This window comes from Battus philenor, unplaced genomic scaffold (genome assembly GCF_028537555.1).
Source record: "Battus philenor isolate CCGP_79_NKW_IND1 unplaced genomic scaffold, ilBatPhil1.0.hap1 SCAF_8, whole genome shotgun sequence".
NCBI lineage: Eukaryota > Metazoa > Arthropoda > Insecta > Lepidoptera > Papilionidae > Battus > Battus philenor.
In genome coordinates, this window is record NW_027181748.1 from 8184704 (window position 1) to 8200375 (window position 15672).

The window sequence follows — 15672 nt, forward strand, 5'->3', positions numbered from 1 at the left end:
AGTGTTAAATGTGGTTAACGTTTCATATGATAGTTATAAAGATTTAACAATTGATAAATTCATTAAAATTAAAGAGCGTAAAGAAATAAGTGTGTGATAAAGATGATAAGTTATCATGCAAATTTTATCACAATATATATTGTTTTGATTATCTTTATTGTAGCCTAATTCATAATGAATGTTATTCATAATAAATAAATTTAAAAAAAAAATACAATTTATGAAAACAATTTGCAACGGGCATAGGTTAACTATGCCTTAAACCTTATTAGTTAATGCACTGAAATAAGCAAAATACACCTATTACGTATTGAACCATATATATTCAGTATTAGATTATTTAGTAAGTAATAGATAATTGTAAACTATCGTAAAAGTTATCTCAATTGCCTTTAATTTATCTGTTTCAATCAAATGGATTTTTGTACACAGTAATACGTAATTAAATTGTTCAGTGTGGAATTAAATGTGAATTTAGTAACACTTGTTTACTTTGTACAATAATGGTAAATACTAATAAATGCTACCTAATTTGTGGTGCTCCGTTGTGTTAAGAAGAGATCCTTTTTAGTATAAGTGTATTTGTATTATAATTTCAAATTATATCATTTCAAACTTACTGAATATTTAAAATTTTAATACCTTTTCATTACTGGCGAAATAAATATATCTTTTAATATAATTATTTATGTGTTTAATATAATACATTTATGAAAGGAAGTAAACTAGGACTTATCGCATTTTACACACTTGTGTTTTAGATACTTATTGCAGTGTATGCGTGCTTGCTGACGCCAACATGGGGCGAGCCACGTGTATTAGAACCACCGATAAGAGTAGATTTGCAGCCTCCAGAATCTAGCAGATCTTTGTCAACAAGGAATGTCTTACAAAGTTGGGTGACTATGCCCATCGATCATTTTGATCCCCAGAATTCTGACACTTTTCAAATGGTTAGTTTATACACCGAAATATATATCATTACCATTTCAGTCTAAACCTAGATAATTTAATTTATTACTTAAATTTAATTTGAAAGTTAAACGCTATCAGATACTTTGTACATTCATTTATGTATCACGGGGGTTGCCAGCTCCCGATCATTCTTGGTAGAGGCTTTGCTGAAGTTTCTTCCGCCACTTCGTCTCCTAGCGCTAACATTTTCAAAAGTGGTAGTGATGTTAGTCAAGTGATAGCAAACGATTATGTTAAGGTTCGATGCTATCGGGCCCCGTGGTGTCGGAAAGCTAAACGGTTATTATAGACGAGTGACAGTCCAAGCTGTGATCCATTCCCGGGTTTCTTCAAGTTTTGTCATTCCATGGAGCATCTGCGCAATACATCTAAGAGTTTATCCTTTTCTCAATCCAGTGAAATCGTAGTATTTAGCGGCCCGAGCGCCTGTATAAACCAGAACAAATAATGTCGATTCATAATATATTCACGTTTCAGCGCTTTATGTTCAATGAACAATTCTTTGGCGGAGATGGCAGTCCCGTTTTTATAATGGTTGGCGGAGAGTGGGCAATTGCACCGGGGTGGCTACTGGCCGGTAACATGTATTTAATGGCACAAGAGAACCGAGGCTACCTAATTTATACTGAACATCGCTATTATGGGGAAACTTTGCCATATACGTGAGTACAAGTTTTTTTTTGTATAGTAAGAAAAAAAAATTAAACTAAATATGTTACAAAGCGAAATAACTTATTATTTTCATGAATAGGTTAACAGCTCTAAGCGTAATTATAAATTTTAGTTTTTCACTGTCCATAAGTATCATCTTATTGGCATGGACTTATTTGTTATACACTACACAAGTATAAAAAAGTTTCTTAAATAAATTATCTTTCGAAGTAAAAAAAATATAAAATGTATATTAAAATAGAATTTTTCTGTTTAAAGGATAATGGAGCGAGCAATTGTTAAGTTCCTATATTATTCCTATATTAAGTTCCTATATTGTCATAGTTGCGATAGCGTACTTCTTATAACACAATTGTTTGATGTACTCAATAAAATAAAATGAAATACTCTTTCTCAAGAAGTTACATTTTAATTAGATTTTTTCATTTTGTAACAATGTCAATAGCCTAAACACTTATTGTTACGTATAAGTTAACTAATAGGGATTTTCTAATTTGTACAGAGATTTCACAACTGAGAATTTGCGCTTTCTGAATGTGGATCAGTCCTTAGCGGACCTCGCCTATTTCATCCTAGAATTGAAAAAGCAACCCCGATTCGCGGACAGTAAAATAATTCTGTACGGAGGTTCCTACGCTGCCAACATGGCTTTATGGTTTAAACAACGGTACCCCCACTTGGTTGAAGGAGTTGTAGCTTCGAGTGGACCCATTAAAGGAAAAGTGGATTTCGCGGGTAATATTTTTTTAACGTTATTTAAATGTCGGACAATCCAAAGTAACCGACATAGCTTAGCGGATTGAAAATTTGAAGTGACTAGCCTGTCCGGCTATACAGCGCAGACAAAATGGCCGGTGGGGCCCCGAGGTTATCGAACGAAATTCACAGACCGGCAAACGCAGCGTAGGATATACGATCTTGTTAAAGTGTTCAGAGGACGCTTGATACAGAAAGCTCCAAATCAGTTATATTGGAGATCTATAGGGGAGGGCTGGGTCCAGCGTTGGACGTTTTAAGGCTGAAGTGATGTTGACGGTGATCGTGTACGATACTTAGTGAGCGAATAAAAGATAGATCATTCATGTGTCGACTTCTGGAGGAATAAATTTCTAAATGGAAAAACGTCGAAAATTTTAACAAAAAAAGGGTATTTTCATGTGATTTTGCTTATCAATTGATTATTGATGGATCGTGCCGGAATTTCCAGACAATTTTTTTTATTAATTTCAGGGTATTTGGAGGTAGTACATGAGGCATTTTTATCAGAAGGAGGCGAGCAATGCATATCAACCATAAGACAAGGCATAGCTGATACAGTTGCAGCAATGGAGTCAGAATCCGGGCGTCGATCAGTTGAAGAAGCTTTCAAGTAAATTTTTATCTCGTTTGATTATTTTTAATCATATATGGTATAAAAAGAAATACATGAATGTTTTTGGCATGAATGTTCTTTGACATGACAAATTTTATAATGTAACAACCCACAAACCGTGATTCGAAAGTCAGCCCAGATTTAAATCTGAGTTACAATAAAGACTTTGTCACAAAACCTTGTAAAGCTGTTAATGCTAATGCTGCTGCAAATAGCACTTGACATTTAAAAAATAACGTTGTTCTCTTTCTTAGGTAAAAAGCTGATTGATTACTATTTCAGTTAAAATTCTAACTAGTTAGTTTGTGTAAACTGTTTAAGTCTATATATAATAGAACGTTAGTTATTTAAACTATCACAGAGACGTTCTATTAGCACACCATTCAACTATTACATCCTTGGGGATTCTGTGATATGTAAATATGGGTAATTTCTGTTTACTACTTTTGAGTCGTAATCGATGACATTAAATTTTGTTATTACATCTTTTTAATTAAAGGCTATGCGGACCAATAAACTATGACAATCATCTGGATCTGGGTTATTTCTCCGGCCTTATCAGCTGGACTTTTTCCTCGGCGGTACAGCAAGCACGTCCTGGGAGCCTGATGGCTATTTGCAATAACTTTGCCACAGATACTTACGGTAATTTTTGATTTCATGACCAAAATACAGATATACGAGTAGTGGACATATTTGTAACCCTATGTAGATAAAAAAAACCTGACGCATCAATTTCTGAAGGGGTCAAGCGCTGCCTCCCTAGAGGGACGCCGCCAACATGGAGCACCCCACAAAGACACGCCCATGCAAAAGATAGCAAAAACAAGAAACTTAAACAAGAAGACTACACTGACACTGACTTTACACTTACACCGAGAGCTACGTAACAAGCACTGCTCCTTCTAGTAACACTGGGAGGAAAGAACGAACCGTGTACCCGAGTTATACAAACGCGTCACGTAATATCCAAGTGGCACTCGAGACCGGGCAGACCAAGTAGTAGAAATTTTACTTCAACATTTATAGAAAACAGACTCAATAATCCTTAAGTTTGAATATGGACCATAAAAACACGACCTCTGTTTAGTTACGTAAATGTTTCTGCTGTTTGTTTACTGATACAATTTCACTACTTTACAGGAATAACACCAATGCAGAAAATTGGGGGATACATTGCAGCGGTTAACAATCTCGGTCAATCTTGCTGGAGCGTTAGTTTTGAAACTTTTCTTAGAAATTACAACGTGACATCTATATGTAAGTTTGCTTCATTGTATTATTTCTATAATTTACTTAATGACATGTGTTAACAAAAATTATCTATTGTAAAGTCCTTACAGTCGTTTTCCCACAAGATCGACAAATGACCTTGGATCAGTCGTCGGAAAACGCTTAAAGCACGCTTGTTCCAACCTGTCCTATTAGAAATCTACAGGGGTGGGTTGTATCCAACAGTAATCGTCCTGTGGCTGATATTATGTTATAAAAACAAAATTTAATTTTCTCCAGCTCGTGCGTGGTACTACCAAACATGTACAGAGTATGGGTACTTCCAGATAGCACCGATTTCCGGCACAGTGTTCGATTCCTTAAAGTGGCTCGATGTACCTTTTTATGTAGAAGTCTGTAAGCAGGTTTATGATCAACGGTAAGTTTACTAACTATTAATAGAACTATTTCTGGAATCTATAAACACAAGCTATAGACACCTCAGACAATTGAAAAATTAAAAATACTGTCATGGATGTGTACCAAAAAAACTTATTAAAATTTGGTAATAGAATAAATTTTATTATATTGAGGTACCAACATATGGGTTTTATTTAAACTATGATAAATAATTTTTAATTTATCGCCTTCAATGCATGTTATTTCCAAGTCGCAGAACGTATTAATGCTAATAAGAAAAAGAATGACTTGTAAACACGAAGAAAATATATTGGTTATTGTTTCCAAATTATAACCTAGTTGCAAACGTGACTGTATTAAAAGTAACAAAAGAGTTTAATAATATTTTTAAAACTTATATATGAATTGCGTATGTTTGTTATTAATTCACTCATTTTTTCACGAAAAATTAAATAATGCACGCTGAGTATGTAAGATGTTACCCAACTATTTGACACTTAAGGCCATAGTACATACTCAAAGTTTACCATGTCATCGCCTCATCTGTTTTTGTTAAAATTACTAAATTGTACAAATTTGTCATAGGTTTGATGAGGCGTTTGTTTATAACGCTGTGGAACGCGTCAATTTAATATTCGGTGGTTTGGACCCCGATGTAAATAACACCATCAATATTCACGGCACTATCGATCCTTGGCATGCTCTTGGCGTTTACGATCGAGATTTGAAGGAAAGCTCTCCAACGTACACTATACCGAGGTAAAAAAATCTAAAGTTAAATGTTGATTTTCCCTCTACTTAGAAAGTAATTAACAATTGTACAAAATAAATTGTTGAATCTTATTTCTTAAAAAAATTGCCACAAAAGTATTTCCCGACGGATTTAAGCTGAACAGAATTAGAATTCGAAATAGAACAGCATAATTCATTATTAGTTTTAAATTTACTATCAAGTGTTATAGTCTCATTATTTATTTAGCGTTATTAAGTATTCAAAAATTTAAATAGAGAATATTTTTTGTCTTCTAATATTTTATTTGTCGATTCAATAAAAAAATTCTTACGTTTTTCATGTTATTATATAATGAAACGTTGATCGTTTGAGTTAATAAAATAGATACAGATTATATTTTACGATCTGTATACAAAATTATTATATTACAGAGCATCACATTGCTTTGACATGCAAGGCTGGTTAAGCACAGATACAATTCAAATGACACGAGCTCAACAAGCCGCAAGAAGATTGGTGACAAGGTGGCTTCACAGACAATAAAAGCTTAACATTCGATATCTATTACAAGTATTTAAATAAAATTTCTTGTTGTCTAAAAAATTGTTTAACACGTTAGCTGCCACTCCGGTCACCGGTGACCGGACCCCTACCTACATCTACGCGCCATTACGGTCACCGGTGACCTCAAGGCAAACCTGTTTTTGGAACCAATTTGTACGCCGGAGGATGCGTTTTTGATACATTTTCTGTACTGAAGTGACCGGAGTGGCGCTGTAGAATACTTCTTTGGCGTGGTTCCTGCCTACCTACGGTTTTCGATTTTTTTTCTTAAATTATAAACATGACAGTTTGTGATAAGTGAAGAGCAAGTTGTTTGTGCTCTATGTTTGTATTTTTAATCAAACTTAGCATAGGAATAGCTTTAGCTTGGATTAAGAATAACATAATAGAAATATGCTATTTCAATCTCAAATGTTCTACACCTACATTTATGAGAATCATAAGGGTTCAAAAAGTTTGTTGAAGGAAAAATAAAACAACTTTAGTATGAAAATCACAGCGCAATAATTATTCAAAAGTATCAATCAAAAATAACATTAACATGTCTAATTAAATACTTAAAAATAACGATGAGATTGATTGAAACACGCCAAACAAAAATATGGTTCGTTTGGGCATTCTTTGCAGTATGTTTGTAGCATACTGAACAGAAACGTCTTGTGTTTCTAACATTGCCCTCTCGCTTTTTCAGCTGGTGCTTCAGTCGTTTTGGTCTTTCAGTATTTTCGGGTTTTTCACTATCCATTCCTGAATCTACCAGGTACTCTACTAACTGCCTTCTATACTCTACTATACTTTCTCTAAATTTTTTATTTTCAGTGTACATAATCCATTCATTTACAACAGCTGTATTTAAAATAACTTCGATTCCTAATTTTTTATAATTTAACTGTTTTTCTTAATGGCGACGAATATGCAGCCAGGAGAGGGTGACCGGAGTTGCGGTCACTCCGGCGCCTTCGTAACGTTTTTACATATTTTAGCTTCACAGCGCCATGTAGGTCACCGGTGACCTCGTCAGGTTTTTTGAAAATATTTCGAAAACTATCGAACCGATTTTACTTTAAGTTAGATATATTTTCATATCTTAACATTCCACATCAAATATCATTAAAAAGTTTTTCTAAAAAAAAATATATTTCTTCTATGGCAGCTAACGTGTTAATGTATTATATTGTATCAAAACAATAAGTTACACGGTGCGCAAAACCGATGGTCGTAATTGTCGGAAGACTAGTAGCAAACTGTTTCGAACTAGTCATGACATGAGATAATTGTTTGTAATAGTGAATGCGTCACTTAATCCATGTACCTGTTAGTTTCTAGATAAGATATTCATTTAACAAAAGGGATAATGACTGCTTCATCATTGCTAATGAACTATGTGCAAAAAACTGTTTGTACCGATTGTTTTTACGGTTTGGATAAGGATAATAAAAAAAAACCATTATCCCCATGGGATGGGATTAAAATTTATTAGTTATTAATTGAAATTTCACATTTTGACAAATTCAATATCCACAGCAAGTTAGAAACTATAAACCGGTCAAAATACTTTGAAAAATATAGTCAAAAGTATTTGCTATTTGCTCTATGAATAGTCAAATTTCTAAGTTTAGTTCTAATTTCATAAAATGTCAAATTACCAGTGTGCCTAAAGGCGGTGTATTTTTGAATAAATGCACAGTGCACTACTACCCTGGACAGGTCGGTGTGTTTTCGAAATGGCTCTTTTCCACTGTGATCCTTTTCAGAAACACAACACAAAATGTACTGCACGGAAGGTGAGACCTTAATTAGCTAATGTTACTCTTCAATAGGGGAGCATATCACTGACACTTATCTAAAAACTTCATATAAACTTAAAAGGAGAATTCCTCACTGTGCAGCACTACATTTGCAGTGGAACGAGAAAGATGGAAAATTAATTCTCAACTGCACTCGGTCCACTGTGACGCGACCAGAGAAGTAGTCTACTCTACTGTGACGTAGCGCTTAACATAAAGCACATTCATTGGTAAAGAACATTCGAGATTGTTTATTTCAAGTCCATCATCAAACTTCATTGTTTAATAAACCTAAAAAGTATTTTACAATTGTGAATTCATACATTAAATGTTAAAATTTCACACGATTTGAATGGAGTGGGCTTAGCAAGAGGAATTCGGAGCGCCTTAAATGATGGCGGAGACATTCTCATGTCTGCCGGAACTCCGGAACTAACTCAAATTCAGAAATGACGGCACCATTACGCCTATGCACCTAAACTAACGAATACTTAACAATAACATACACTGAATCGCGCAAATGCACCCAGCCGCTGGCAGTTTCATTCGCGAGATTGTATCGCACTAATTATAATAGCCTATAGAGAGACAGCGATAACATCTCCGTGCTCTCGCTACAAAACACAACTAGATTAAGTGTTTAAAACATACTGGTGGAATATTTACAATATTCTAAATTTTGTTTCTGAAGTCAATCTACAATCAGTGGCTTCGGATTTTCCCAGGGAAAGCCTTCTCGCCCAAAGTGTCCATAAGTACTTGTTCTCTGATATATAGGTGCTTTCAGATTGAGTTCCCTATAAACAAAAGAAATTACCATTATAACATTTTAATTTAAAATTGTATGATAGCTAAACACAAATAAATCAATATGAATTATATTTTGTAATGACATTGTCACTTTATGTAATTGTCTTACTCTAGAACGCCACAATTTTAAAAATGATCTTAGCCAAAAACTTTGCACATCATTTTTATAAGCTGTAGTTCTGATTGTATACAAATAAGTTTTCAGTTAACTTACTTTACAATTTTGCCAGGCCGCAGGTCGAAATTCTTTTGTACTATAGATAGCAGCTGTTGTTGGGTCTTGTGAGAAGTACCATAATCAAAAACTGTAATCGATAGAGGCTCAGAAACGCCAATTGCATAAGCAACCTGTACAAAAACAAAATTATAAAGAAACAATGTAATCAAATATGTAGATTATGAAATTAGTCAAACTTATACACCCAACTCATTTTTTTACATTGTACATAATGTTACTTTAAAACATGCAAAATAATCCTGTAATATTACATGTCATTTATGGTAAATGTGGGTAAATTCAACATCTTTAAAACACCAAAAAATGATGCATAATAAATAACAATTAAATCCATATCACATAAGTATTTATAAAACAAATAAACATAATAAAATTAAATATTATTACAATTCATAATTATTAAAAATACAATTAAAAGACCAATTTTGCAACTATTATAGCTTTTTGATAATAAGCAGCATATAGTGTGAGAACCGCATATTTCAAAATAATGTAAAAAAGAGTTGGGTGTATTTTTATTGGAGCAGCTTGGGGAAACTATGGTAAAAAGATAATGGAATGCTAAAGAGACTAAACAATTCATACTTATAGTACATATGCAATGGTCAGTGTAGATACATACCTGCACCATGCATCGACGGCACAGACCGGCGCGTACCAACGACTTAGCGACCCAACGGGCGGCATACGCAGCTGAGCGGTCCACTTTGGTGAAATCCTTGCCTGAAAAGGCACCTCCGCCATGTGCGCCCCAACCTCCGTATGTGTCTACGATTATCTTGCGTCCCGTTAAACCCGCGTCAGACTAAAATTATATTTAATAAACACATCAATACATTTCAATGATTACAAATATATAATAGACATAATTATTGTGTATATATTGTAAATCAATCTATAAGAAGTAAATCCAAATTAGAGAATAACTACTACTACAACTTTTTCAAAATTTTCCTGGTTCCAGTGGATCCCTGCAACTACTATGGTGGCAACAACTATGGAATATGCAAGTTTTACAAATAGCAGCCACTGAGCTTCTTAAAATATGATTTACCCAAATTGTTAAAACATTTCAATTCGTGATACCTATTTCTACTATCCACATGCTGTATATACATACATACATATTTAATCCCATATGTTTGTAAATACGTCTACTTTATTTAAAAAATTATTTTATTACCAACTATTTAAACTTTAGCATATCAATAAATCAGTGGTAAATAATTCATTTATATAGATATTGAAAAACTTTCGTTTACCTGTGGTCCACCAATATTGAAAAGTCCAGATGGATTAATGTGAACGATTGTTCTATCATCAAAGTATTGTGCTGGAATCACTTCCTTTATCACCTTCTCTCTAATTTCTTCACGTAGTATTTCCAATGTTACCTGAATAAACAAAATAAACTGGTTTCTAATATAAAGAATAACATTATATAGTGACTACTTTTTATCATCAAAAAGTAAAAATAACAAAATATCGAAACCATATATTATGGGGTAATTTTCTTATCGTGAAAGAGCTAAAATGGTTAATAAATTATTAGAAATGAAATGATAACATAGATAAAATAACCTTTACATTTTTTCCAATTTATGTTTATGCTGACTAAAGGAAATATGTGACCATATGGGATTTTAAAATTAAAATATTAAGGTGTTTTGTTTAAATAATAATATACAGAAGTAGTAGTAGTAAAACACAATTTTTAATGAAAATCCTGTATATAAACACACCTTCTCGGAATGTTGGAGTGAAACAACAACAGTGTGCACCCTTTGTGGTACAGTGGCACCCTCGGCAAAAACATACTCACAGGTAACCTGAAACGTCAAGCAATAATTACCATAAAATATTGACCTTACTATTGTTAAGTTAAAGCCAAAATAAACATTAAAGTTGTCATTAATTACGATTAAAACATGTTAAAATAGTGGATTTAACTGCATTTATTGTTATAAAATTGCTTAATTTCTTCTTCTGTTATATTCCAAAAAAAAAAAAAAACCTTAATAGGTACATTTTTTTTTGAATATAACAGAACATTAAGTTCAATAAAATTTTAAAAGATTAAAAGAAAATTGTGTGCTATAAATAAATCCACACAACACCAAGGTAGTATAGAATAGAACTTGTGTTATCAATGCTTGTATTTCACATGCTAACTTATTAAGACTTGGTTGTTAGTGATGCAATAATTTTCATTAATATGATCATATTATTGCAAGCTTACCTGCGACTTAGAATCCGGGCGGGCCCACCAAAATTCGCCATTTCGCCTGAGCTCTGCTATCTTTTGGTTAAGTTTATGGGCAAGTACAACTGTGAGAGGCATACATTCTTCTGTTTCATCAGTAGCATATCCAAACATTAATCCCTATATAAATCAAAAAGTCAAATTAGCTATTATCATTTTTTTAAATATTACCTCCTAGTAACTTCTTTAATGATACTTCCTTTTAATGAGAATTAGTATTTGAAAATGTATACTGTCTTTGTATAATGATCTTATGAGTTGTTAAGAATGAGTAATTTTGATGAATCATGTATTATTTTCTTTAATAATAATCAAATAGTTATATCTTGTTAATGTTTAAAATCCCAGTTTCTGTTTGTGACCCAAGTATATTGATATAGATTGATTAATAATGTGATTTAAGCCAATCCTCTGTGTCTCACATCTCCTTTTAATGATAAATGTCATGTAAGGATTAGAAATATGTTCCCACCTGATCACCTGCACCTACATCTTCCTCGTTCCTGTTCTCATGCACACCGGCTGCAATATTTGGTGATTGCTGATCCAGTGCAAGCATCACACTGCAGGTCTTGTAGTCAAACCCTGCTCCCAACATGCTTAGTTATTGAAACTATCATATTTAAAATTCATTCCTATCAAATTTTATTACCCAAAAACAATTTTTTTCCTATAGCAAATGTATGAAAATGTACACCAATACAAAATTTTGCCTTTATACCAAATGTATGAAAATTTTCACCAAATTTATTACCAACAATGATCATGCATCATGATTTTTTTTATAAAATGATGTTGAAAATTAAACCTATATCCTCGTGCAACAGGCTCTACTTGAATTTAATACCTGATCTCCTGCACCAAAATCAACTTCCTCTCTGTTTCTATATACACCATCGGCTATATCTGGGCTTTGCTCTTCAATAGCCACTAATAAATTTAGTGTACGCCAATCAAAACCTAGTATTCACAAAGCAATTACAAGTAAGCCATCACTAAGGCCATTTCATATAACAAATCTTAAATTTCTAACTGGCAAAGCGCCAATGCACAGAACACTTTAATGATATAGAATAATATTATGACAAAGATTTTTGATAAACTTACCTTTAGAAGAATCATCATAACCAATATGCTTCACAGTCTCTCTGACAACTTTTTGATAATCAACATTAGCTTTTGATGTAATTTCTCCGCACAGAAGGATCATTCCCGTTTTAGTGACGGTTTCTAAGGGTGTTTAAAAATTTTAGACATAAGTGAAGTTGAATAATATAATGACAACAGAAAAATGGTTTAATGTTAGCACATACCGCATGCTACTTTTGCATCAGGATCTTGTCTTAAATGCGCATCGAGAACAGCGTCGCTTATTTGGTCGCACATCTTATCTAAAACAATAAAATTAATGTTAATGTCGTTAACGTATAGATTTTATTAAAACCACTTTTCATATTGAAAATGAGATAAGATGTCTAAAACCACGTGGTTATTTTTATTGACAATTATATTAACTAAAAACTGAATTCTAATGTCCATTATTATGATGTAACTTACGATTTCATTGCCGTAATATATTTTTTGTAAGCCATGACTTAATTAAATATTAATTATTTTAACCCCTAGGAATATTTAAGATACTAAAACAAAGTCTCTGATTAAATACAATATTTGCGCACATGTTTAAGGCGGCCATCTTTCGTTTAAATATCTCGAATCCTGAAGTATAATGAAAAACTAACCTGGATGTCCCTCGCCAACGGATTCTGATGTAAATAAAAACACTGATCCATCTTCCATATCATAGCTATGACCATTTGTTTTTGCATATCCATTCATTTTTGAGGTCTCCGGCATTCTGAATTTGGAGTTAGCTCACAAAAATAACCCGACAAATTCCCCCTCGAAATAATACTGTGGAAAAGAGGTCTAGTAGGAGTTCGCGCTGTTATTTATAAGGTCGGAGGGGCGCCACAGCGCAACGAATAATAACCAATCAGCAATAACCTCACGTCGCGCTGTCAGTCACTTCTGTATTTCTATTGGTTCAAATATTTTGTTTTGATTCCGTATAACCTGTAAAATAGTATTACCACGATGTATCACCAACAATATCAAATTTACTGTGTACAACTTTTAAAAAATACGTGAAAATGATTTATGGAAAACGACGTACATTGTGTATAATATAAATGATACCATATTATTTCTTAAAGGGAAATAGTACAAATATCGAACGCGAATGGGGGATCTAATCCATTTTTAAAGATATATAAAGATATGTGATGGATAAATTTAAAATTGTTCGATTGATCGAATAAAAATAACAAGGGAAAATAACAAAACCTCAAGGGAAAAGGTAGTACTACTACTTAGGACCGGAATGACATCCGCATTTAATGGTGGTTGTTAGGTTTATTCACACAAGAAGAATATTGGATTTACAACTGGGACGACCATTTTTACCGTAGATAGAATTAGGTAAACTATACGGCACAGTAGCGATTATTGATATTACGAGCTACATTTGCGAAACATTTTGTAGTTATATTAATGGATAATACAGAATCGTTATAATGGCGCATTAGTGGCCTTCCATCTCATAAACGTATATCACGTTAACGGCTGCCTATTATTTTCAAAAAGTGTTTTTGATCCTATTTTCTTTTTCAAAATAAAAAGCGTGTGATGAAGAATCATCACATCAAGTGTCTGTACTGTAATTTATTAAGTTATTCGATTTACACAGTATCTTGCCGTACTGCTGACGTTCTTAAGTATATCTTTAATTTGACTCTGCAGTTACACATACAAATCATTTTATTATAGGCGTAGCAACCTACGAATCAACTCTTCCAGTATCTTTAAACGTTACGCTGTCTTGAAACCAAGAAACCTTTTCGACATTCTGACACGACTTTCCGACACGACTAGACGACTATAAAACAAACCACATATGAAACAATTCATAGCCAGTTAAAACAAATAGGCCTACGCATCGGGAACAACAAATAAACTACAAGGAAGATATCCTCCAATAATTATAAATAGAAACGTTGGATTTTTTTCTACCTCTTCTCAAAGCGCTAGCCCTTTTTGTAGAATTAATGATGCTAGCCATGTAAAAGCGACGAATCTAGTCGAGATCAAATGCTAAATGGGTACTGAGATACAGCCCAAACCGGGGTTTCCTCATAGGGCTAGGTTATTGGAGCATCCGTCGCTCTTGGTTGGCCATCCGGTGGCCAGGTGCCCGACAGAGCCCTCGAGACTTGCTATCTAAACTAAATTCTAGATTAAGCACCCTTCGCGCTCTGCCCTCTTGTGCATTAACGCACAGTAACAATCCGTCACAAAAAAAAAAATCGTGCACATTGGTTTTAAATTTATGTGTATATTTTCTGTTAATATTGTATGGGAAATTATCCTTTAATAATATTTTGAGTGTTCAAGAATTTTTATGATTTTATCTACTTGTAACACATTTATTAATAATTATTGTAACGATGATTACGACTTCATATTGTATCTGTTGATAATAATGCTGCCGAGTTTGCGTTCACTTAATAAAATGAGAATAGCACTATTTCGCCATTTGAACTTTTGTTCAATGTTTGAATGTTTTTACGTTCGCACGAAGGAAGAGTATACACGTGAGTGTATAGTGTAAACGAGTGTACTCGGCGATCGAAAGTGGGATACGGGGCCTACCTCGGATCACCCTAGCTGTGCTAAGGGCAGAATCGGCTGTCCCAGAAGCAAAGCGGTTTTTAACTGGTTGACGCTTGTTGTATTTAGAACTTTCTTTACCAAGTTTTTTTAACTAAATTATTATTGATTGTATACGATTTCTTGACAATTATGCTTTGCTAAAAATTTACTTAGACAGCTGTTGATGACAAAATATTTATGTTATGCATACCACTAAGTCAACAATGGATATTAAAGTAATAAAAATGACTATTTAATGCGTGAATTATAAAGATTCAATTAAATATCATACACATACAATTTGTTAATTTTACATAAAAAAAATATTTTGACTAAACTAAAATAAATTGAAAATAAAATAAAAAGTCGTGTTAATGCTATAATATTTACCTTATTTCGAAAGGAAAATACGAAGTAGTTTAAAATATATAATTTGTTTTAACACCTATTAACATTTAATAACACTTCTTCTAACTAAATTATTTTATTAAAAAAAATCTGTAATGTACAGACGCCAGCCAACCACTTTGTTAGAAGTTCGAATTGCAAACAGTAACTGATGTTAAGTGCGTTGAATACGCTAACTAAAGGCTTAAAGATAACATTCCCCAATAATTTTATTGTTTATTCTCGCTTTAACCCTAATACATTATGCATGAGCCATAACGTATCGCTATTTTTTATAACTTAGATTCACGTCAGTTTGTTACTATCTTATCTTAAATATGACGTTCCTAATTTTATCAATAAAATCCCAGACGGACTTCTGCAATACAGCTTCTGCAATAAAATGTTTTGAATATCATGTAAAATTGAATTAATATTATTATATCCTCAGCATTACATACCATTTAAAATTTTTTTTTTTTAATCATATCTGTGCAAACTACATTTATTTAAAAAAAAATTGTTTAT

General features: G+C 33.0%; 2 protein-coding genes across 3 annotated transcripts; one reads left to right on the plus strand and one right to left on the minus strand.

Moving 5' to 3' along the window:
- Positions 1 to 421: 421 nt before the first annotated feature.
- Positions 422 to 6247, plus strand: LOC137931871 (putative serine protease K12H4.7). Its single transcript, XM_068775382.1, has 10 exons — positions 422 to 506; positions 762 to 953; positions 1453 to 1637; positions 2150 to 2382; positions 2878 to 3016; positions 3519 to 3664; positions 4163 to 4279; positions 4532 to 4670; positions 5237 to 5410; positions 5816 to 6247. Exons 1-10 carry the CDS (start codon positions 504 to 506, stop codon positions 5925 to 5927), a joined length of 1440 nt encoding a protein of 479 aa, XP_068631483.1. The 5' UTR covers positions 422 to 503; the 3' UTR covers positions 5928 to 6247.
- Positions 6248 to 7109: 862 nt separating this feature from the next.
- Sam-S (S-adenosylmethionine Synthetase) lies at positions 7110 to 15296 on the minus strand. 2 transcript variants are annotated; one of them, XM_068775384.1, is made up of 11 exons: positions 15148 to 15296; positions 12789 to 13122; positions 12360 to 12437; positions 12154 to 12276; positions 11894 to 12006; positions 11023 to 11166; positions 10526 to 10612; positions 10046 to 10177; positions 9406 to 9588; positions 8760 to 8893; positions 7110 to 8532 (listed from the first exon to the last, which is right to left on the minus strand). In XM_068775384.1, exons 2-11 carry the CDS (start codon positions 12901 to 12903, stop codon positions 8427 to 8429), a joined length of 1215 nt encoding a protein of 404 aa, XP_068631485.1. In that variant the 5' UTR covers positions 12904 to 13122; positions 15148 to 15296; the 3' UTR covers positions 7110 to 8426. The 2 variants fall into 2 exon arrangements, with proteins under 2 accessions (XP_068631485.1, XP_068631484.1); XM_068775383.1 differs by lacking the exon at positions 11894 to 12006 and adding an exon at positions 11519 to 11631 and having other exon boundaries at positions 7111 to 8532; positions 15148 to 15295.
- Positions 15297 to 15672: the final 376 nt, after the last annotated feature.

Excerpts from the sequence above, each read along its gene's own strand:
- LOC137931871 (XM_068775382.1), top strand. Across the intron at positions 1,638-2,149 it reads GGGGAAACTTTGCCATATAC|AGATTTCACAACTGAGAATT; the intron begins GTGAGTACAAGT and ends TAATTTGTACAG. Across the intron at positions 3,017-3,518 it reads TCAGTTGAAGAAGCTTTCAA|GCTATGCGGACCAATAAACT; the intron begins GTAAATTTTTAT and ends TTTTAATTAAAG.
- Sam-S (XM_068775384.1), bottom strand. The coding sequence starts at position 12,903 with ATGCCGGAGACCTCAAAAATGAATGGATATGCAAAAACAAATGGTCAT. Across the intron at positions 12,277-12,359 it reads TGATGCAAAAGTAGCATGCG|AAACCGTCACTAAAACGGGA; the intron begins GTATGTGCTAAC and ends AAACACCCTTAG. Across the intron at positions 11,167-11,893 it reads ATTTTGGTGCAGGAGATCAG|GGATTAATGTTTGGATATGC; the intron begins GTATTAAATTCA and ends TGATTTATATAG.